Source organism: Colletes latitarsis, chromosome 11 (genome assembly GCF_051014445.1).
Source record: "Colletes latitarsis isolate SP2378_abdomen chromosome 11, iyColLati1, whole genome shotgun sequence".
NCBI lineage: Eukaryota > Metazoa > Arthropoda > Insecta > Hymenoptera > Colletidae > Colletes > Colletes latitarsis.
Genome location: NC_135144.1, coordinates 16,564,608 through 16,586,857, shown reverse-complemented (window position 1 = coordinate 16,586,857; position 22,250 = coordinate 16,564,608). Strand labels below are relative to the sequence as shown.

Here is a 22,250-nt window from a genome sequence, read left to right as displayed (position 1 = left end):
AAATTTTTGAATTTAATTGTCAATAACTTTTTAACGAAGCCTCAATCAAGAAATTGATATTCTTGATTTTCGTCTTATTTTGGCCTCTAGAATCCCCCATTAAAATTTTTCCCAGGGTTGACCGAACACCCTGTACATGGATTTAATTTGGTGTTTTTCTTTTCTTCATCGAGCGTTTGCGTCGCGTCCCATTAATGGGAGACCACCGTGAAATCGTATGACGTGTTGACAGGACACCAATCCGAGGACGACGGTTACATGAGCATGAATGGTCGAAAAGCAAAAATGGCCCTGGTAGCGCTGCGTCCAGTTCCAGACTGTCCAGAGCCGCAGGATCCCGCGGGAATGGCCACGCAAGAGTTTCCACCGCCGCCGGAAGAAGCGGAGCGGATCATTTCCACTCTGTTGCCGATGTAAGTTTATCTCTGTGACGGAACGCTCCGGAGCCCAGACCCGTCCAACACAAACGGTCTCGCCATTAAATTATCGACATATTTTCCGACGATGCACACTTTCGATGACAATACAAAATTCTGGCTATTGTTGTTTACTCGCATCATCCTACGAGAGGATGGAGCATTTCGTGCATTAAAATTCTCCTGTCTAGCTCCGCGAAAGTAATACTTCGATTCATACTCGAATCGCGATACGCAAATGTTTCTAACGCGCTCGCTGTCCGATTTCTCAGCGTCGTATCCAATAGCACGATGATATGACCCATGTACGGGTCATGGACAGTGAACGTGTCTTATTTTTCTTTTCAACCGCCGAAATGTTCCCCTCGTGAGTTGAATTTGAAAAGCGAGGGTTAAACGGCAATCGATCCGATTCCTACGCGGACGACGGTCTCGTTCGAATCTCGACGCCAGGTCGAGGGGGTAACAGCTTCTGTTTCGTCACGAAGCAGCCTCTTTTCTTGCGAGTGACCGCCGCCATCGGCAGAAATATCGATCTCATCGTAGCGATCGATGCGAAAAAAAGTCGACGCGCGATGCTCCCCTCGTTCGTTCGATTCGTCGTCGATGGAATGCTGATAGAACGGAAGTCGAGAACCGGTCGATCGGTCGATTCGAGCGTTCTCGATCCCCTCGACCCGTGCATTTTTCTTTTTTTTCTACGCGTCTCGAACTCCCTCGGACGTGTTCTCGTGCTCGGACGAGCCGAGTTCGCTCACGGAGACGATCGATTCGCGTTTCCGCGGATCCCGTGACGTTTGCCGTCCCGCGTACACAAACGATGACTCGAAGCAACAATCACGGTGTGTGTGTGCGCGCGTGTGTTGTCAGGGTATCGCCAGGAAACTCTTCGAAAAGGAGCAGCCATTCCTCGGATCGTCGAAGCGGACGGCAACAATGGATGATGGCCATGGAAGACAGCATACGACACGGAAACGGTAGCGCGGTTACCACTCAAACGACGCTCGTAAGTACATACGTGTATTGCACGGGGAAAGAAAGATCAGCCCGGAGAGGGATCGCGAGTTATATTGGCCGAGACGCTTTAGCCTGGCTTTCGTATAAAGCTCGACTGAAAAAGAATTGCCCAACATTCTACGTGTCCCCCGTTATTAACTTTTTATTAATATACAGTAATAAAGCGTGTGATTATTTTCATCTTTTTCTGTCGTTGCAACGTTTCTTAGTACAATTAAAAAATGCATCGACTGCATCGATTCGAAACCGTTTAATTCTTTTTTTAACAACGATATTTTTGTCGATTGTCTGATAGATGGAGGAAGGTCGTCGAAAGTAAGAGAGATTATTTTAACTAATAGGAGTTGAATTTTAGAATAGGACTATTTTGTACACCCAATATATTGATTTTTGCTATTTCAGTCTTACTTTTTCGTTTTTGCTGTTACTATTTGCAAGTGAGAGATGTGGCAGATGAATTGGAGTGGGAAAATATCAACTGTAGAAGTTTGTTCAATAGTATTGCATTGATAATTATAAAATGGAGACCAGTTTAATATTCACATAATAGTAGACTAATCTCAAGGTTGTTTCTGAAATATCTGAACGTTCTGTGAATCGAATACAAAGTTTTATAGGTGGTAGAAGCAGTCTCTTTAATATGATCGGAAAAAGTGGGATCCGATATGCCAAGGTCAGGTATCCCAGAAACAAAAGTCAATCTAACACCGCTGAAACAATAATCGAAAGTTACTTAAAGTTTACCGGGATGGAATCGGATAAATTTGCATTTATAGATATTTTTTAACAGACTGTTCATCAAGTACCAAGACTCAAGTTTCAACAGGTTCTCCCGAGGCAGTGAGGCCTCAATGGGATATTTAATAGCTCGAAACACTCTCAAACACATAACAATAAAAGGCTTACGCGACGACCTCGAAACGATGTTTAAAAATAATTATCTATTATAAGATGATGGAACTTTGTCATTTTCGCGACTTTTACTTGAATATTTTAGGGGGTAATTCTTAAAAGCCCAGGCATTGGTAAGAGATAAAAAATAATTTCGATTTGTTCAATCCGTCCCAGTGATCTCCCTCCTTAACTTTGATCGCGATTCAATAGTGTGGAAAACTATTTTTCGCGCAGCCGAAAACTCGACACCAGAGACCGTACGGTTGGGAGAACGGCAACAACCCCGATCCCCTGAAGATGACGCAGCCCCCGAGTCCTCCGAGCAAGTTCGCCAGCCTGCCGTACGACGGGAAGGTGTCGTTCGGTTGGATCCCGCCGAGGACCAACCCGACGGCCATCGAGAGGCATCGCGAGGTCCGGCGTCGTTCCTCGGACGAGGAGGGCGTCGAGGGCCCGGAACGGGAGAGCAAGACCCATCGGCAGAGCTTCGAGAACGATCGTACGTCGCATCTGCGGAAGCAACGTCAGAGCGAGATGATGAAGTCCAGCAGCGTGGAGGACAGACTCCTGATGAATCACGACCGATCCGAGCAGAACGCCAGGAGAAGGAACGACTCGGACTCCAGCGAGGGCAGATTCTCCCGTAACTCGGAATCAGAGAGATCCTCCATTCCGCGATCGAGCTCCGTCAGCGTCGAGAGGTTCTCGATGAGAGCCACATGCGACTCGTCGGACTTCTCGCGCGCGAACTCGACGTCGAACTCGAACGAAAGGTTTCACTCGGACTTCTCGATAGCCGTAGCCAGCGCCAGCTCGAACGACCGCGTATCCGTGCCGACCTCCGACCCGTACTCGATCCGAAATCTCGATTTCGTTTCGTTCTCGTTGCCCGCGCGTGCCGACTCCAGCGAGAGATTCTCTGCGCCTACCTCGGACAGATGCTCCGAGGAACATTACTCCGACATGTTCTCCACGCGAAACTCGGACTTCTCCACGCGAAACTCCACCGACTTCAGGACGCAATCCGAGGAGGAACGGTTCTCCGACGACTCGCTGGAGGAGCTTCTGCCTCCACCGCCGCCGATCAGCAAGAGGCACTCGATCGCATGGGAGGTGTCTCTGGAAGACGATCCCTTGTACGCTCCGGGGAGCACCAAAGTGATCGGCAGGAGGCGACGCAAGAGCAGCGACGTCTCCAGTAAGTAATTTTATATTTCGATTCTAAATAACATACATTGGCAGTCCTTCGCGATTTCTGAATACCGCGTAATGTACAGAGAAGTTCTATATTAGTGCACAATAGGGTGGACCTTGGTTACTCTTAGTCAACAATATTTTTCAGAATCTCGACTCCTCCAAATTATTCCATTTTGGGGGAAAGTATTTTCTACAAAAAATCAAGTCGATTGAATAACAGAAAGACGTGCCGTAACAGGTTTGTTTATGTAAAAACACTAAATTTCATTGAAAGTGAAACAAATTATTTATTAAAAATTAAAAGAATTTTTTTAGTAAATGGAATATTTAGTAGCAGGTCGTCGAATTCGTCTCGACGTCGCCTACGATACTATGCAGTTAAAAATACCTAGTTTCATTTAAAAATATGACAGTGACCTTAAGTTTTTGTCCCTGTACACTATAAGTTGCATCTGCTATCTTTTCGAAAACAATGCCCAAGATTGTAAGGTGACCGTCTTGTGAGTACCGATGTTTCCAGGCGTCGGATCCGCGTCGAAGCTCCGCGACTTCGACGACTGGCAGGATCAACGGCTCTCGACCACCGACGACGACCTGGTGTCCCCGTACTCGGACTCCTCGACGAACGACCTCGATCAAATACGGCCGCAGGACTTGACGAAGAACGGCACCTACGTGATACGACGCGGCCGGAAGAAGGAGCGGGTAGGATTGCCGAAAGCGCCCACGAAAACCAGAAGTTTGTCGTTCGAGAACGGCGAGGAGAATCGATTGTCGGACGTGAAACGATACTCGAGCACGTTCGACAACATCCGAAGCTTGCTCAGAGAAGGGAAACTGGAACCGATGAACGAGCCACCGGCGGAATTCGCGGCGCCCGTTCCGCCCGACCTGGTGAGGGTCGTGTCGCTTCCGGCCATCAACGACGAGACCGGAAATCGCGGACAGTTGGAGGTGACGGTGGAGGAGGAAGAGACGTCGGACGTATCGGACAAGGATAAGACGCGGGAGGACGTTCAGCTGGTTCGAGTGTCGCCCGTAGCCCCGGCCACGGTGTCCGTGTCGTTCTCGGTGCCGTTATCGCCGTCCACCGTGGAGCAACGTCGAGCGAACGTCGACCATGGCAGAGCCAACGAATGTAACGGGGTTTCTCTTTCGTTTTCGAAATCCGGCTCGAACAGCTCCGGCCTCGTCGTGGCCGGCGTCGGCGGGAAGATCGTCGAAGAACCGAGCGGCGTTCCGAGGAAGTCGCCAAATACGAATGCGAATTCGAATCCGAGCGTTGGGAACGATCGATTGGTGTCGAAGATCCCGGTAAATTTGTTGATCGAGGACCAGATCGTGAAGAAGGCTCTGAAGGAGAACCGTCGACAACTCGAGAAAGTCAGCGACGCCATCAAGGAGATCGAGAGCGTGAAGAACAGCGAATCGTACTCGGAGAGCAAACGTTGGAGAAACGGCGACGCGAAACTGATGGGTAAGAGGAACAGCCTCGAGAACGAACCGAACGAACGAAAGATACTCGACGGCCTAGCGGACTCGCGCCCGAGGAAACGCCACGATTCGGACGTCGACTCCGACGCCTCGAAAACCAGCCCGGAGACGGACTTTGACGGCAGAAGAACAAACGGGACCGACGGCGTCTACTCGTCGGGGAGGAGATCGCGGCAGAATGGCGTCGAGAGCCACAAGAACGATCAGAAACAGATCGAGAACGTGATCGACGCTATTCTAGAGGATTCGAAAAATCCGGAATTTCAGGTGAGGAATTGAAAGTCTATAAGTATACTCGAATTATTTTATTTTATATTTATTATTTTCCTTTAAAGCATTTAAAAAATAATGTACTAATGGAGGATTACAGCATCGGGTCCCAATAATCCGCTTAAGGGGGGAGACCCATGTAAAATGGTAAAATGAGAAGCGATATTTGACAATTTTTTTACAGCATAGGGGTTTGATGAAATTTTTCGCCGCTTTCCGCATATATTCTTTAGCATTTCAGGATACAAATATTTTTTTTTTCCTTACGTTTTATCGACTTTGGATAAAATAATAAATGTTATTCCATATATCGATAGCGTTGATCGGCTTGCGGTTCTTAATTCTAGAATAAAAAATCGAACGACATTTTGTTTATAATAGTACTATGCGTCGTATGAACTCAATATATCATTTCCCGGATAAATAATTATATATTTCATATTCTTTAGAAGATATAGAATCATACCTTGATAAAATTTTTCGTTGGCAGCACGCACCTGAAATAATTTGGTTGTTTTTGATAATAGAAAAAAAATGTTTCGACGCATGAAGTATGTCGAAAAGTCAACTTTGTGTGTTTTTTAAATGGAAACATATATTTTATTATGCAGTTATTCTCCACAGAAATGTAGTTCATCTTAAGTTAGTCCTTTCGCGTTTAGAATACTGTTCTATTGTCTGATCTCCGTATAATAATTATCTCTCGATTTATATTTTACACAAAAATTCAGAACGAACCGCAGTTATTGTAGACGAACTATGCTTGAGCTTCTATTTGCTTTAAAAATCACAATTGGGTGAAATATTTGTCTCGAATTGGTAATATCAGGCATCGTGTAGTTTCACAACAAGAACCTCAATATTATTTGCAATGTCAACTCTTTCAAAAGTGTGGGAAGAGTACCAGACTGAAATTTTGCACATACAGGTCTGTTTTGATTACATTTTATAAAGCGTGGCCCAATAATGGTATCGTTGAAAATAACCAAACGTTTTCCTTCCACTTGCGTTGTTGATTCATCGCGATAAAGCAACGAGGTGTTCTATCACGCCAATAATGTACATTTTAAAAAGTACAAACAAGTGAAGCATTGTTTGGAAATGGAAAGCAAAATATAGAAGGAATTTGGAGAGGACAAATGTAATCGATTCGATAGCTAAGTAATTTTTAAAACCGAACAACTGTTTTAAACGTTTGTTTAACTCGAGCAGCGATTGATAGAAATAACTTGCAAGTTGAAATATTTTCTAAGATATTTCTTAATATTTTTCTGTAGGAGAATAACCAACGGAATCTATCAACACGTTGATTGCCAGACCAAACCCCTCAAATTGTTCACAAAAACGAAACGTTGTCTTTAGACAATTGTAAACTAGCATATTCTATGTCCTATCTAGATTTACTTTCTCTAACATGTAATCTTGAAGATTAATTTATTTGACTCTTCAATGAAAAATTATGTCACCCATATATGGCAGTCAGTGTGTTAATGGATTCAAATATTTTTTGAGTTATCGCGATGGTTCGAACCTACGACGATGGTCCATGGCGATCGATGGGTAAATGGTTGCAGGTAAGCGTGGAGGTTCTCGAGTTTCCTCCGTTACCACCTTCCCCCGTGGAGGAGGCCGACGAGGAAAGCTCAGACGTCGGTCAGAGCGCCGCGATCACCACGAAACCGAAAGCTCACAACAGCAACCGGACGATGGAATACAGACCCAGGGTGCCACCGCATCGCGGACCAGCCAGTCTTTCCTCGGATTCCAAGGATCATCAAACGTCTCTGAACACCAGATCTATGGACGCTGGATTCTCTCGGGGTAGACGCACGCCCGTCACCAGCAATTCCAGACGAGAGGTGGGTTTTCCAACCGGCTTTTCTTTCATTGTTCGCTGGTGCACCTTCGGGTATAGAAAAGAATTTCACTTTTCGTGCAGCGTACATCAAAACACGCGAACACTGCCGTAGAACAGAACCATTGGTAGACAGAAATAATAATAATATTATTTTTGGTATTTTATACCAACATTTATTCGAATTTCTTAAATTTCTTTTATAAAAACAAAAAATACATAACAATACCACTCACGCGTCTTTTATGAGAGTAGTTTATCAATTTGTACGATACACTAGCTTCTAATTAGACGCGACAGTCAACTGATCTTTTTAGCTGTGCACGCGCATTTATTCTATCCCTGCTATTGTTTATGCGAAATAACGATCGCGTAGGGTTTCACGGTTTAAAGACATCGCTACTGTCCGGTACTAGGTCCGGTTTTAGGGAAACTCCCCCTACGAGTCGGGAACCTGGTATCATCTGTTGGCTTTCAACAAGTCGTTTCGCGCGTCTGGTATCGGATGCGGTCTGGGGGTCTGTCTCTGCATAGGAGTTTTTCTGTTTCGCCGCATAGTTCCATCCTACCGCGAGGAACGCGTTTGCGCGCGCCAGGATCCCTCGACGTATCGGATTCAGCCAACAGCGTTGAAAAAAAATAAGAGAACGGGCACGGGGGATGCGGAGAAAACAAATGAAAAGAGTAGAATAGAGGATGAAAGCGGGAGGATTGCTTCCCATCGTTTTGTCGCGCGTGACGTGCAGCCTCTAACGTGTACTCGTATCGCGTATCTACCCCTTCGCGAAGAGCTGCTGCTGGTCGCCGCGCAAGGGAGGAATACAGGGGACGCACGACTGGTTAAGAGTAGAACAAAAAGGGCGTCCCTGAACGAAGGACTACGGCGAACTCGCGCGATAAAGAAAATATAACTTGCTCGTGGTCTTTCTCCGATAGAGTAACGTCCTACCGATCGCGTTGCGTGTAACTCTCGAAACGAGCAGTTTCTTATTTTTCATTAATTTTCTAATCTTGCGATTACAACGACCACGCGAAGGGCGCAGAAAAGTAAATAAAACTTAGAAATCGTCGTTTCTTAAATTCACATTTAACGTTACAGAACTCGCGAATATTATTCGTTTGAAACTCGATTAATGATCAGAAGACCCTTTTAATAAGATTAAAATATCGCGATAAACATTTTTTTCTCGTATCGATGTGCTTTTTCCCCGAGCGAGGTTACAGCCTCCCCAGCAACTTGCCACCCCCCAGGGATCCAAGAACCCCGGTTTGAGAAACGCTGATCCAGAGGTTAATACGCGTACGCGGTATAAATCCGCGTAAACGACGTTCCGAGATAAAACTGACGAATACTCGAAACGGGAAGTAAAAACGGAAACGGATTCGAGCTAGGGTAGCGCCGCGTACCTGTACGTATGCTCGTATCACGTATCCTAGGTTCGTTGAGACTCGTTTGGTATTCAAGTGTTCGCGGTGCGACGCACGAACACATCCACGGCGTCCCTTTCGGAGTTTCAGTTTCAAAAGTATTCGGTTCGTTCGAAAGAGCGGTTACGCTTCAAACGAATCTGGAATACCCTCGTTGTTGGAATTTTTCCAGTCTCGTCGGCGCTGTCGTGCCCCCCCGACGACGGTGACGCCGACGCCCGACGCCATTGCATAGAAATTACCCTCGAAGATTGGACAGGTCGTTGAAAGCAGAGCCCCTCGTTGAAATCTTAAAATCATTTTTGTCAATGGCGAGTCGGGTGCCCCGACAATGCACAGTGGACCAGAAAAGTATTGACACGCTCTCGCGTGTATTAGCTTTGTAGAACTGGTTGGGGGAAGCTCCCCTAACGGTGGACATTCGACGTTTGCTTTGAGTAAATAGAAATACAGAAAGAGATACATTCATTTGTACGATTAAAATTATCGAAAGAGAACAACAAGACAACGTTATTATAATTTTAAAACGAAAACGACGTTGGTACGTTATTTTTAGACATCGATAAGTGGCACCTAGTAAAGTGATATAAATGTGGAACAGGTTCAAAGTAATTTAAAATTGTTATAAATGTAGTTGAGCACTTTAGGATGTCGGTAGAAACTTCGCGTGTCTTTTAAATAGTCTGCCCAAAATGATTTTAGCGTGTTTGGTTTTCTTTACCCTCTAGATGTACCCTAGAAATTTGTTCTGAATACTTTCAAGCAGCTTAGTATGACATAGTTGCAAAGGGTTTCGAATCTAGGGTGCATATTCAACATGCGGAAGAACTAATGAGGTATGCAAAGTTTTGAAAGTCTGAGGGCGATTAAAATCAGCAGAGTGTCGGATAATAAAGCTGCAGAGCTTTAGAAGCAGCATTCTTTATACACTAGAAATATGCTGCAAAACGAGACAGTCGAGTAACAGTGATTTCTAGGTCACGTGCTTCCACTCGCAATTCGGTGTCGTTAATTAAATATGAAATTTTAATTACGCTTTCCTTTCGACGTTAAACAATAGCAAATTATTCTTACGTCATACGCTCTAGTTGATTGGTTCACCCTATATAGCGGTGGTATTTAAAATAGAATTTTTTTAAAATATCGTAAATATAGAGACTTATTTATATATTATATATTTATTACAGTATCATTAAGAAATATAGTTTAATGTCTTTAAAAAATGATTTGACTAACGTATAATTAATAATTACGTAGTATTTTTTGTTATATTCATTGTTTATTTTGTCATGAAAATATAATGAAAACTAGCAAAATATAATAATTTGATATTTCTGTCTTTTCGTCGATGCGACGTGTCTGAACTGATGATTACTGATTAATCAGTGACTAACGCGAGTAATTAAAACAAATGTTATCATAACTGATTAACTCGTTAATTATCACAAAATGGTTACATTTTTTATCACAATTGAATCGAAACGTTAATAATGAGATTCAACAGTTACTTATAAATACATGCTTATTACATTAGCTTTGTGAATGGGCAAATTAACTAATTTTGAAATGGAAACCAGCGTAACATGAGACAAGTGCAGGAATGTAATTTCTCTTTAGTACAAATTGCATTTCAAACATTCCATACGGCAACAAAAGATTCAATATAATTAGTATAAACGCTAATGTATTAAATAAATCGTATACATTATTGGTTTCATTTAAATAAAACTTCATCCGAATAAACTTTTATTGAAATATAAACTCATGTTCGCGTGTGCAAATGAAAAGTTAATTACTTTTGAACGGAAAAGTTAATAATATTTTGAAGTTGTGTCTTTTTTATTTTTTCCAATATTTCATTCTTCTGACTACACAACTATTACTTGAAAAATTATTTCATGAAATAAAATAACGTAATAAGAAAAACTTGTTCAGAACATTGAGTTCTACAACATATTTGAAAGTCATCGAAATCGGTGAGGAGTCGCCTGTTCTAAATAAATACCAAACGTTTCACTTTCCGTCGCTACGTTTGGCGCTAAACGCGTTGAAAGTAAAAAGAAACCTTTGCAAATTAGCATCCGCTTTACTGTTAAGTCTGTGAAACGCTAGTGGCTCGATTTCGAACCGTTTGTCCGTAGATTACCGTACCACTGGCCTCTGCAAAGTTTCGAACCACCTTTCAAAAACAGAACTGTTCGAGATCCCTCTTGCTTGTGTCGGTTTCTCCTAAATAGTTGTGCTTTGCAGCAAAGGCGTCGAGCGATTCGACTCGATTTGGCGGGCCGGTTCTATCGACGGAGCGCAATTAAAGCTAGTCGTCGAGACGTCTGCGAAGCATTCTTCAAACCTATTCGGTTTGACGGGTTAGTGTCGGTCGACCGCTCATCGACGCGGCACAACCGTCTCGAGACGGTTCGTATTGGCTCGATAAACGCCGGCTGTTCTCCCTCCTCCGCCTTCCTACCACTCGTCTTTCTTCCTCTTACTGGTCATTACTCGCCGGGAAGTTTATTCGATTTTTCGCGCCGTGGTAATTGCTCGATGGTAACTCATCCGCTTGCATTGCCTGCTTCTGCACCGTTAACGCCAACGCATTCACGTCACTGTCTAAATACCAATTCCCGCGCGATACAGAAATTACCAGACTGACTCGATAGCTCCTTTGTACTTTCTGGATTGCAAAGAAAGGAAGTTGTAGGGACACCTCTCGTGCTCTTCCATTCGTATGTATACGCGTCTAAGACAGGGCCTGCTGGGAAGACTGATGGTCCAAAAACTATATTTAAACACTTTGCTGACTGGTTATTTTGTGCCAGAAATATCCCTTGTGTATAATAATGACAAAATTAGTCACTTTATGAATAAACGTGTGACAATAGAACGGGTTTATTTCTCATTCGTTACGACGATTGACGGTATTCTTTAATTGAGATGGCTTTGATGACAGTCGTGACTCCGAATGACGTTTTTCCGTTCAATAAACTTCAATCATTTGCGCCGGAAAAGACGAGATTCGGTCGGAACGAACCGGGTGTGTATTCGAAACCAGACGTGGTCGTTCGACGGAACGAACAAAATTTCCGAACTATTGACGTCTGCATTTTTCACGGCGAAGAGTAGAGTCACGGAAAAAGGCGGGATTGCGGAAAACGGTAGGAGAAAGGACGCGCGAGGTTCGATCGATGGGTATGTATCGGTGTCGCAAATATTGGCAATTTTGTTTCAACAATCGGTTCTTGAGATCGTCAGCCGTTGTTCGAGAGCAAAATGAAAGCTGAAATCGTATCCGTGAAGCCGTAGAGATTGGTTCGATTTTTCGTAGAATTTTAACAGCCTAGCTCGCAACATCGGGACAGAACGATACCGCGAAACAGGAAAAAAATACCGTCGATTCGATAAACGTTATTGTAAAAGAACACGTTCGACAGACGATACGATTTAATCGGAAACCGTCTGGTATACGAAATATAAAACGGACGAAGAGTAAGGGTCCAATTAATGGTTACAAGGTAACCAAGAAGAGACGTTTCGAGAACTTCCAACTAAAGAGAAACGGACCGTAACGCATTGTTATCTTGTCGTCCAATTTGCGTTCGTTGAAGAAGCTCGATAATTAATCTCCCGGGAAGAAAGATGAATTCTATCATAGAATCCTGAAGTTATTCTTACTTTTATTATTGTTATGAACGAAAGATTAAAAGTTAAGTTATTCCGCGAACGATTTGAACGTTTTCGAAACAATAACGCCACGCATCGAGCATTTACATGCACTTCTGAAACACTCTGTGTAATATTTAACGACTTTCTCGCTAAGTAAAAAGTAAATGTACCTAAAAGAATTGTATCGACCGGGACGATAGAACGAGGTTCGACGAATAAAATTGTCATACAATTTAACCCAAATTATTTTACTTAACGAGCATTTCAGCAGGACGTCGACAAATGACGAACGTTCCAAACTTCGCGAATCTCGATGGTTCGTTTTTCCATCGTTTACCAATCGACTATTGTGATTCTCCGTTTATAATTATCGACGTCTCGTTGTTGTTGTATCTAACCGTTTGTTCGTTTGCAGCAAATACCCGTGGAACGACGAACCCTTCCCACGGATCTACCTGGACCATCGCGACGACGACCGTTCACCAAACGACACTCGCCTTCGGCGGAACCATGCTCCACCGGTGGAAACGGCAGCGGCTGTAGTGGCAGCGTTGCTGGAAACGGAACTAGCAACGGTGCTTGTAGCGGTGGCAGTGGAACCACCGGTAACGTGTCGACTGGTTCCGGAATGCAGACCTCCTGCTCGCTTCCCGAAACTCCAGTTTTCGCCAGAGGAAGCGACATCCCCAGGACACCGCAGCATGCGAGCAATCCGACGCAAACGCGTCGCCAACCTGGTTGGTACGCCCCAACCACGGCTACCACTGGGTAAGATCATAAAGGACTCGTCTTGGATCAAATATTTGATAGTCCCAACGACCCGAGATCTGACAGTTGATACTGATCGAGACTGACACGACACACTGATATTGCGTGTCCTTTGACTCCTAGAAAAGCTACTTGCAATGGAGAACAATCTGAAAACCTCACCTAGTATTGACTCTCATCTTGGATCGCAACGATCGTATTTCGTTGAAAATAGCAAGAGAAATGATAATTCGCATAATCCGAACGAGGATAGCAATGGATTAGCCATCGACGGATTCGTATTTTACGAGAGAATATATAAATAAAAAAAAAATAACGACGTTACTGCATTCGGAATAAAGTTCAAATCGAGGCGCTTTGAAAATGATGTCACGCGCATGCGCGAACATGGCGTCGCGTCGTATGCGTTCCCGCTTTAATCACGATCGCGTCTGCTGTTCATTCAATCTCGTGACAGTGATCGTGTTAGTACTTAGCTTCGCTACGGTTCAGTATCTCTCAAAGGTAAATTATAACGTTATCGACACGTCATTATAATCATAATTAATCTGCGGAAACGTTCTTAAAAGAAACAAATACCATAATAAACAATCGACTGTTCTCTGTATGTTAAAGTTAACTCTTTCGCTACAAAGGACGACGATCTGCAAATATAAACGATTATTTTCGAAATATATTTATTTGAAGTAATGTTTTATTTAGAGAATGATTTTCAAAATAATAATTGTTGAGTAGAAATATCAAAATAGTTAAATACGAGATAAACGTATTCCTAGAAAAGGACAATGGGACCATAGTTACACACAGAATGTTTAACACTGTTTTCTCATTGAACATTTTTTTGCTCTTTTCCTAAAAGCAACTTCAGAAATGTCAAAAAAAGAAAGAAACGTTATATAAAGTTTATGAATAAGCACTTTGTTTTAGAGTTAGAAACAAATATCGAACAAATAGAATAAGTAACATGTTTTCTGCCTCAGCACATAGGAGGTTGATCGGCTTTATTTGGTCCATGTAGTGAAATGTTTTTTATCGTCTAAGAAAGAATTACAAACTATATTCTATGTTGTACTATTCTTAAAATCTCTTTTCAAAATGATATCCTTCTGCTTTGGCACACTGAAGATTCTTCATTTGCCATCATTGCTATAAATACAGATTCTTAAGTTTTTACTTTTAATCACTGCAAACACTGGGGTCCTCGTTACGAAGACTATCGTCTATCGTTTAAAGGAGATTTAAACAATATTTCAAATTCCAAAACAGGAAACTTAAAAGATATGTTAGCTCCTTTGTACTTGTATTCTTCAACTGTGTATACAATATAATGGAACTTTTGGTAGTATCTGCCGTAGCAAAAGAGTTAACCGTGGACTGGTTATAGGTATAGGTTATAGGTTATTTTTTGCTTTATTAAGTAAAAGTAATACAATTTATTAAAGCAAGTTACACGCAGAGATGTGGTTTACAAAATGTTACTGGTATTTTGTTAAAAGACGCTCCCCTATGTTAGTCAAGCAAAAACGACGTGGCAGTAGATTTGTTAATGAGAAATATTTCGTGCAAGCAGATATCGAAGAAATAATCCTGGACTGGAGCAGGCGATAATCGGTACGGAGTTGCTGAGATTGGCTGGTGGCCCGAATCGCGGATGGTACCCCACGAGGAAAGCGAATCAACCACGTCCAGCGTCGATCGAACATTTGGAACGGTTGAACAACGCGTACGACGCACGGTTAGCAGGCACCGGGGACCAGAGAAAACCGTTGACTTTGCCCACGAACATCACACCGAACAAATACTTCGGCCAAAGTAAGCACAGCTCCGCCTCCAGCACTCGCGAGGCGCTACGGAGGGTCACTAGCTTGCTCATCAAGAAAGGTAAGCGCTGGAATTTGCGCTATTACGAGGGCCCGCGGTCGCAACAGCGAACGCGATCGCGATCGCGGCCTCTGGAAGACGCGATGTGCCTCGCCAGGCCAGCTCGGTTTCGAGCGAGCCATGTTTGTTTTTGCGAACGACATTTTCTGGTCCTGTCGGAGCACGATATTGCACTGAAATATTGCAAACAACGCGAAGTAAACGTGGACCAAGAAGTGGCATTTCGCAATCCAAACACGTTCGCGAACCGAGCATTGCCGCGAAGCGGTTTTAAAAATGACGATCGATAAATTGTTTCGCCGATTCGATGTCAACCCTAACCCTCTATTGTATAATACGGTAGATCGTAAACACCATAAAAATAATCCTCTGTGAAATTTATCGAAGAAACGTTGCAGAATTTCCGTGTGATGTTTACTTATAAAATCGTCTAATTTCTCCGCAGATTCAGCCACTTGTCGTTTAGCATTATTGAATTCATAAGTACATAAATAACCTTGAAATAATTTATTTTTACGTAAGATAAAATAAGATTCATGCAATAGAGGCTGAAGTATCCCGTCTAAGTTTGTCGGGTATCGCTTTCCACGCAAGCACGATTCTCAACGAACAGTAAAATTTTATACGAGCGCAAAATAGAGCTTCGTGTCCCTTCGTTTCTGACACGCGTTGCATTTATGGCGGTTGAACGGTCGCCAAAGCCGATGACGTCATTCAATCGTGGAAATCGAATCGCTGATCCCCTATCGTGTCGTCATTTAAAAAACCATCCGCATCGAGTTTTCGGGCGGCAACGACCTTTACGGATAACCACCTGTAATCTCTCGTAACGTAACGCACGTAAAATTTCTCCGACTTGTTTCCTGCGTGACCTTTCGTGGCACTTGAGCGCCACCAAATTAATTCTGGCTATCGTACTCCTTGGGTAGCGGATCTGTTTGAATATTTGTATGGTTTTCTATTGACTTGTTCGATGTTTTCCCGTAAAATCGTAAGAAAGAAACTGCTACAGTCTGTCAAACATATTTTTTTACCGACCTGAGACGAAAATCAGTTTCTTTCCTACGACGTTCCTTTATGCAAACATTTACGCAAGTTATTTTTCTCTTATCGCTCGTTAGTTTTGTTTATACGAGGTGTCTTCTGTTGCTATTTTAAAATGGCTTGGCAAGCTTGTAGAGCAATTTGAAATTCAAAAGACGGACCCGGTAGAATTCTTTACGTGCAACCGTAATCGCGAGTTGCGATCGTGAGCCATAGTTGTCGAGAATCCAATGTCAAACAGTATCCTTGCAAAAGACCTAGAAGCCATGAAATTTAAATGATATTAATTTCTCAAAATGGCGTTAGTAGTTGTCGCCATGTACGCGTAAAGAATGGATGATATCGACGTTCGTAGTGCTGCGAATAGATGGCGTCGCGATTCACGGGTACCGAGCCGTTTGAAAATGCATCGACGAACTTTCTTGTATCGTATCGCGACGAACGTTCAAAGAACATACGATGCGTAAGAGGTATTCGAAAGAATCTTTAGGCCGGTTTTTTCAGATATCAATGCGAAAGAAACGAAAAAGTTTTATCTTTACGAGAGGTGGCGGTCCCTCGCGACAACGAAGGTCAGTTTCCATCTAGCCACGTGTTACCACTTGCCTGTGCAGTGTCGCCACCTGGCGCAACTATTGCAACTATGTATTTGTTCATACCACCGAAGTAACCGACCTTGAAACCTCAACGAACGACGCAAGAAGTATAGAGAAACAAGACCTCCTCCGCGTTACACGCCGCAGCTCGTTCCGTACATTTCCACGCGCCGCCATTCGCTTCCGTTGCTTCCTCCTCCGAACGAGCATCTCGTCGCTCTCAGTTTCCTTCGAGGCATTCTTAAAATATAGTCCTTCGTTCTCGACTTTTAACAAAGTTGCTATTATTTCTTTCGTCGTTACAGGACAAACGCGTCCCCCTCCCTCGTCCATCGATTATTCGAGTCTTGCAACGCGGACGAAATGTGCGCGCGGTGCTCTTCTCCTTTCGAATAGCGCAACGTCGCACCGCCGCGGCGGTCGGGGCAGTCGAAGAACCGGTATACATACTGAGAAAGATAAACGTTGAACGTTCGCTAGAAAACCAGCGACATTGGAGGACCGAATCCTCGTTTAGACTAGGCGGTGGAATGCGTTACGATTTTTCGTGCAAGGAACACGTTTACGTTATCGATTAGCCGTCGTGCGAGAAAAAAAAAAAGTTTACTCCCCGATTCTATACGTATGCCAGCCGAAGGAACGCTTATCGATCGTTCGCAACGACCACCGTTAATTTCGCGAAGCTATGCGAGCAAACGATTCGCGTCGGTGGAGAAGACGGCGCGGCGCGACCGTGCGCTTGGATCAATACTTATCCGCGCGTAGAGACAGCGTCGTTCGCTCTAGCTGCTCCGTCGCTTCCTGGGATTTCACGGAATCGCCGACGAGACTCGATTCGATTTGCGAAATCGTCGCATCGACGTTTGATCGCCGATAAAGATCGACTGTCAACTTACAGATCGATCGGCTGTCGATTTACGTCTACGTTCTATCGGAGAAACGCTATCGCGTGGCATTCGCGTTTCTTTTTGTTCTTTCGTCCGACCGATCGAGCGAACGAAACGCGAGGACAATGCGCGCGCGACCCTGTGCGTCGAGCCTTATCGCTGTCGGTTATTTATAGAACGGCGCTGCATCGGTGCGAAAAAATGAGCTTTCGCGCGACAGCGCGACGCACGTCCTTAAGACTTTTTCTGATCGTGTTTCCATCGATCTCCGATCCTACGAAACAGCGAGAATGCAGTGCGAAAGTCGTATCGCTCGCGAAGATAGGGTGACGATAAACGATAGGAAAAGGTGGACCGAAACGCCTTCGAAAGCGACACACGCTACGCGACGAGGGCGCAAGCGCGAGATGGCTCTTCGCGACTCGGTCGGACTCGGTTCGATTCGGGTCCCGCGTTCCGTTCGGACGAGCGCCGCTCGTCGAAAGGAAAAGCCCGAACGGAAAAGTCGACGTTCGGAGCGTGGATGTTAAAAATAATCGATCGAATGGACGAACGATGAAAGGGAGAGGGATGGAGGGGGAGTCGAAGGGACGGAACCGACGGTGCTGAATCGGCTAAGATGTTGGAGAAAGAGAGAGAGAGAGGAAGAGCGTGCGTGAATGCGAGGGCGTAGGGGAAATGTATCGTTGTGTCACGAGACGAAGGCGATTGACCAGCTAGGGGATGTTTTCGGGTCGGTTAGTAAGTTGTCGGTTTGGTCGCGGCGGGTTGGTAGCAGAGCAGTGACGTGGGAAGCCGGAAGGGGTGACTAGCTCGTCGCACACAAGGGCGGGAGGGGGTGGCCTGGCAATCGTTACTCCCGTCTGCTAGTCCGTCTAGCAAACTAGCAACCCTCCAGCCGACCGAACGCGCCGCCCCTACCAAAGCCGGTTGCATCACGGTCGATCGTTCACCGCGAGAGTCTCACGACCCGTTGGAAAATACCGGTCTACGTTTACCGTACTTTACGAATTCTCTTATCCCAGCCGCCCGGTTTTATCATTTTCCTCCAACGGGAACCAACGCCCGTATCCCTTCTCTCATTTTCCCTCTTCCATGCTTTCCCTTTCGACTGGTTCTCTCGCGCTTCGTGCGTCTTGGACGATAAAAAGAAATATCGACCGTCGTCGTTGCTTTCGCCGACACGACTATGAAATCCTGATGGTCTCGCTGGGATGGGTTGCGTTTTCTTACAACTGGAATCTATGATCCCGGAGAGTTTTTAGTCGTGGTAAATGTAGCCTAAATATGAGACAAACGGTACGTTCATGCTTTTAGGGATACGAACAGCGTGCAGTATTTTCCGTATCGGATCACTTTAGAGCATGTTAAACGTCAGCATTTTAGCACTTGTGTCAACATTATGTATTTAAATAAAATACCCAAGTGTTCGATCTGTTCCTCGCGGTCTAATATCTCCAGTCGTAATTGACCTTTAACGGCCTTGAATACCTTCGAACAGTCATTGTACGTATTTTGACAATCTCGAATATAAGATACATAAACAAACATATTGTATTTGGAATAACAGAGTTGACCTTCATATCGACGCGCGTTACGTAAAGTAGCACGTTTCAGTTTCCCAAGTAAAATACACGTTTCATCGTTTCTTACGAATACTATCACGTTTACTTTTCCGCCGTGAAACCTGACCGTACTACACCGTTTCGTAACGAAGAGTAGCGTATTCATAAAAAAATTAAATCAAATGTAAATTTGTTATTTGTGTGTTCTATTTTAAGCGTCTCGCCCTGTATAACATTCTAGGTTGACTCCCAGCAGGCTACATGTGTTCTTCCATTTTCGATGCATTATGATAATCACTGCTAAGGTCGGTCGTTTGATAGCAGACCTGGTTAGGGTATATTTAGACGTGTGTACGTCCCTTGTGCCACAACGTATCTCTTGCACAATAATTATGGGTTCTTGTTGGAAAATCTATCTGGTAAAATCAGTAATTAAGTCAGTGGTTGCGTATGATGTAATAAATTATAGACCTTATTAGCAGTGCGATGCATAAAGTGGGGAAACTTTCTTCTCCCCATTATCGTACAATTAAATTCCAGTCTTCGTTATCCTGTATACAATGACGTGCATAAATATCGAGCCACAATGGTATTTTGTAACGACTTCTAACTACGAAATTGTGCAAGGAATTCCTTGACACACAATGTGAATAATAAATTTCTGACTACAGTGTAACGATAGATACTACTACTAATTATCGAATAGCGCAAATTCCTATAGGAAAAAGTTTTGAATCTCCCGTTTGGGGCCATCTTCGATCACATAATTTCTTCGTTTGACCAATCCGTGAGACCAATTTCGATTATATTTTTGTTTGTAATCGCTGCATTCAGGTGTAGAGACGAGGAGGTCGGAGGATTGTAATTAGTCTCGTCATTGCGACTGGTTTCGGCTTATAATTAGCGTCGCGACGTGTCCATCGATAACGATATCCGGTCCGAGTCGAAGTCGTCGTTTCGGTGCCTCGTACGCCCACGCAGCGAACGAACATTTTTCGTGGGCCACAAACATTCTAGGCGACATATTTCTAATTATAACTGCGTCGTTGCACTTTGTCCGGATTGCGTTACACTATGACGATAGGCGTGCACCGTTGAAACACGCGTATTTACCGGGTGTTCTAAAAAAACATTGTGTAGTATTTCTTTAAAGAAATACGATACGATAATCGTTCCTTTTTTCGTCGATGAAGAATAACGTTTAACTTTTTATTTTTTACGCGAACAATTACTAATTATTAGTTTGCGGAATAATTTGTTTTTCAACCGAATTTCTTATCTCGCGACCGTGTCGAGGCAGCACTATTCGCGATACAAGCTGTACGATTTTCACTGTGAATGGCTATGTATACCTGCAGTCGTGTTAAGAAATGGCGCGTGGTCTGAAGTTTGCTTTGCAACGTCACGCGTTTGGCGCAACGCTACAACGTAATCCTACTCTCGTCTCGCGCGATAGCGACGGTGCAGCATTGCGCTTCGTTCGCTGTTCCCAACGTTACGTATTTCCAAATAAAACGTTCAACGTCTAAATAATTTTGTCAACCAAATATGTACGCGTATCGTAAATAGTACGATTACGGTCGAGTTTTTTAAATTGAGCAAAGGTCCTAAGTATTCTGGATTTTCAGACATTTTAAATTAATTTTACTCCAATTTAATAAATGGTTACGTACGCGTTAACGAAATTAATTTTTGTTCGTTTATGAAAACGGGTTTCTAATTAATTTACCGACGTGCTACGGTTCTCGTTTCGAGTGGGGGTGACGAACTGGTGGCCCGCAGGCCACATTTATTTGGCCAGCAGAGCCATAAAGAAGCCAAACTCTACGATCGTTTGACTCCTCGACTCCCACAGAAAAATCAGTGGAACGAATGGTGGGTAACATGCTGATAGTGGGAGATCCGGTTAACCGAGGATGAAATTTGTGTGGCCCGTAAGAAGTTCATCAGCCCTGATTTAGAGCAAGATGTATCAGCTCACAGCGAAAGAGCATCGTTTCGAACGAATCAGTTTCGCGTTTCGAACAATCGATGGCTCCGTGACGCGTTTGAGTTTCACTTTCACGGTCACAGGGGAGGAAAAAGTATTCGCGCGATCCACGAAAAACGAGGATGGCGTGCGCGTCACGCGTCCCTCTCTAACGGTCGCCGGCTCGGGGTCCGCGACGCGACCGTTACAGAGGGATGTGTACTATTCCGAGAATCGTTTCGTATCAGTAAACGTAACTATCTTCGAAACAAAAGAAACTCGATTTGGACTCGACTTATCGCGCGGACGGAAATGGTTGCTTATCTACGAAGGGACGAAGACGTTGAGAAGCGGGAAGAAAGAGATTCCTCGCGTCACACAGTGGGCAGAAAGCATCGGAGACTGGGTAATTTATAGAATGAATAATTTCTTTTAAAAAAAAAAAGTCTGACGTGTAACACTTTTCAAAAATTTTTTCATAAGCATTCCCAAAGTTTAAATCGTTAAAAACTCTGCGCTCTTCGTTTATGGTTTAAAACATGCTTATGACGCATATAGATGATCGAAATATAAAAAACCTATATTTTGATATTTTATAATAAGTAATTAAAACAATCACAAGATCATCTGAAAAAATAAATACGTATAGATTTCGAAGCTTTGATGTGTTGCTAGTTTACAAAAAAAGAAAGTTGAAAAATTGGATTTTGGCCACGTAATCCACTGTGCGTCGCCTGTGAGTCGTGGCACGGAATCCTTAACGATTGAGACACGTTTCGATAAATTGAATGTATCCAGGAGAGATTGATCGCCAATCAATTCTCGAAAATGAACTTCAGACGATGGTTTGGCTACCGTTGTAAAGGCCGTGCACCGGTTGTTCCAGGAACTTATTGATTTATTCGAGGGTGAACAATCACTCCCTAACAACGAACGTCGGAGCACACGCGTCATTGTTCTCGACCGCTCTCGCTATCTTCAAACCCTAGTGCAGCGCGAGCTGGCTTTGCAAAATCGTGCACGATGCCCCGTCCATTGCGGACCGATCTTCGTCGTTGACACGTTTTCCGTTCGATTCTACGAATTCGTTTCGTTCGTTAACGAGTCGACACCGCCGCGATACGTTTAACCAAACGATGACACATTTTTTTTACACATCGGTGATTCCATCGATCGGGCCCTTCGTGAATCGCTGCGAGGAGGGCAATCGTCGTGCAATGGCGCTGAATAGAAAGCCTGCAGTGGGTCACCAAACTAATCGAAAGCTTTTGAACTACGTGTTCGATTTTTTTTTAAACATTTTTGA

The 22,250-nt window shown here is 43.9% G+C and overlaps 1 protein-coding gene across 4 annotated transcripts in view; it reads left to right on the top strand.

Annotated features, from left to right (window-relative positions):
• LOC143347605 (uncharacterized) overlaps positions 1 to 22,250 on the top strand; it is a 124,381-nt gene that overhangs the window by 69,688 nt on the left and 32,443 nt on the right. For 3 of the 4 annotated variants that reach the window (XR_013080641.1, XR_013080640.1, XM_076776935.1), the window contains exons 5-11: positions 233 to 413; positions 1,287 to 1,422; positions 2,562 to 3,525; positions 4,045 to 5,285; positions 6,863 to 7,147; positions 12,650 to 13,002; positions 14,573 to 14,883. Coding sequence is in view for 2 of the 4 variants with exons in the window: in XM_076776935.1 (XP_076633050.1) it covers positions 233 to 413; positions 1,287 to 1,422; positions 2,562 to 3,525; positions 4,045 to 5,285; positions 6,863 to 7,147; positions 12,650 to 13,002; positions 14,573 to 14,883 (3,471 nt within the window). In the remaining 2 variants the exon portion in view is untranslated. The remainder of the gene's footprint in view (positions 1 to 232; positions 414 to 1,286; positions 1,423 to 2,561; positions 3,526 to 4,044; positions 5,286 to 6,862; positions 7,148 to 12,649; positions 13,003 to 14,572; positions 14,884 to 22,250) is intronic. The other variant, XM_076776936.1, reaches the window with a different exon arrangement.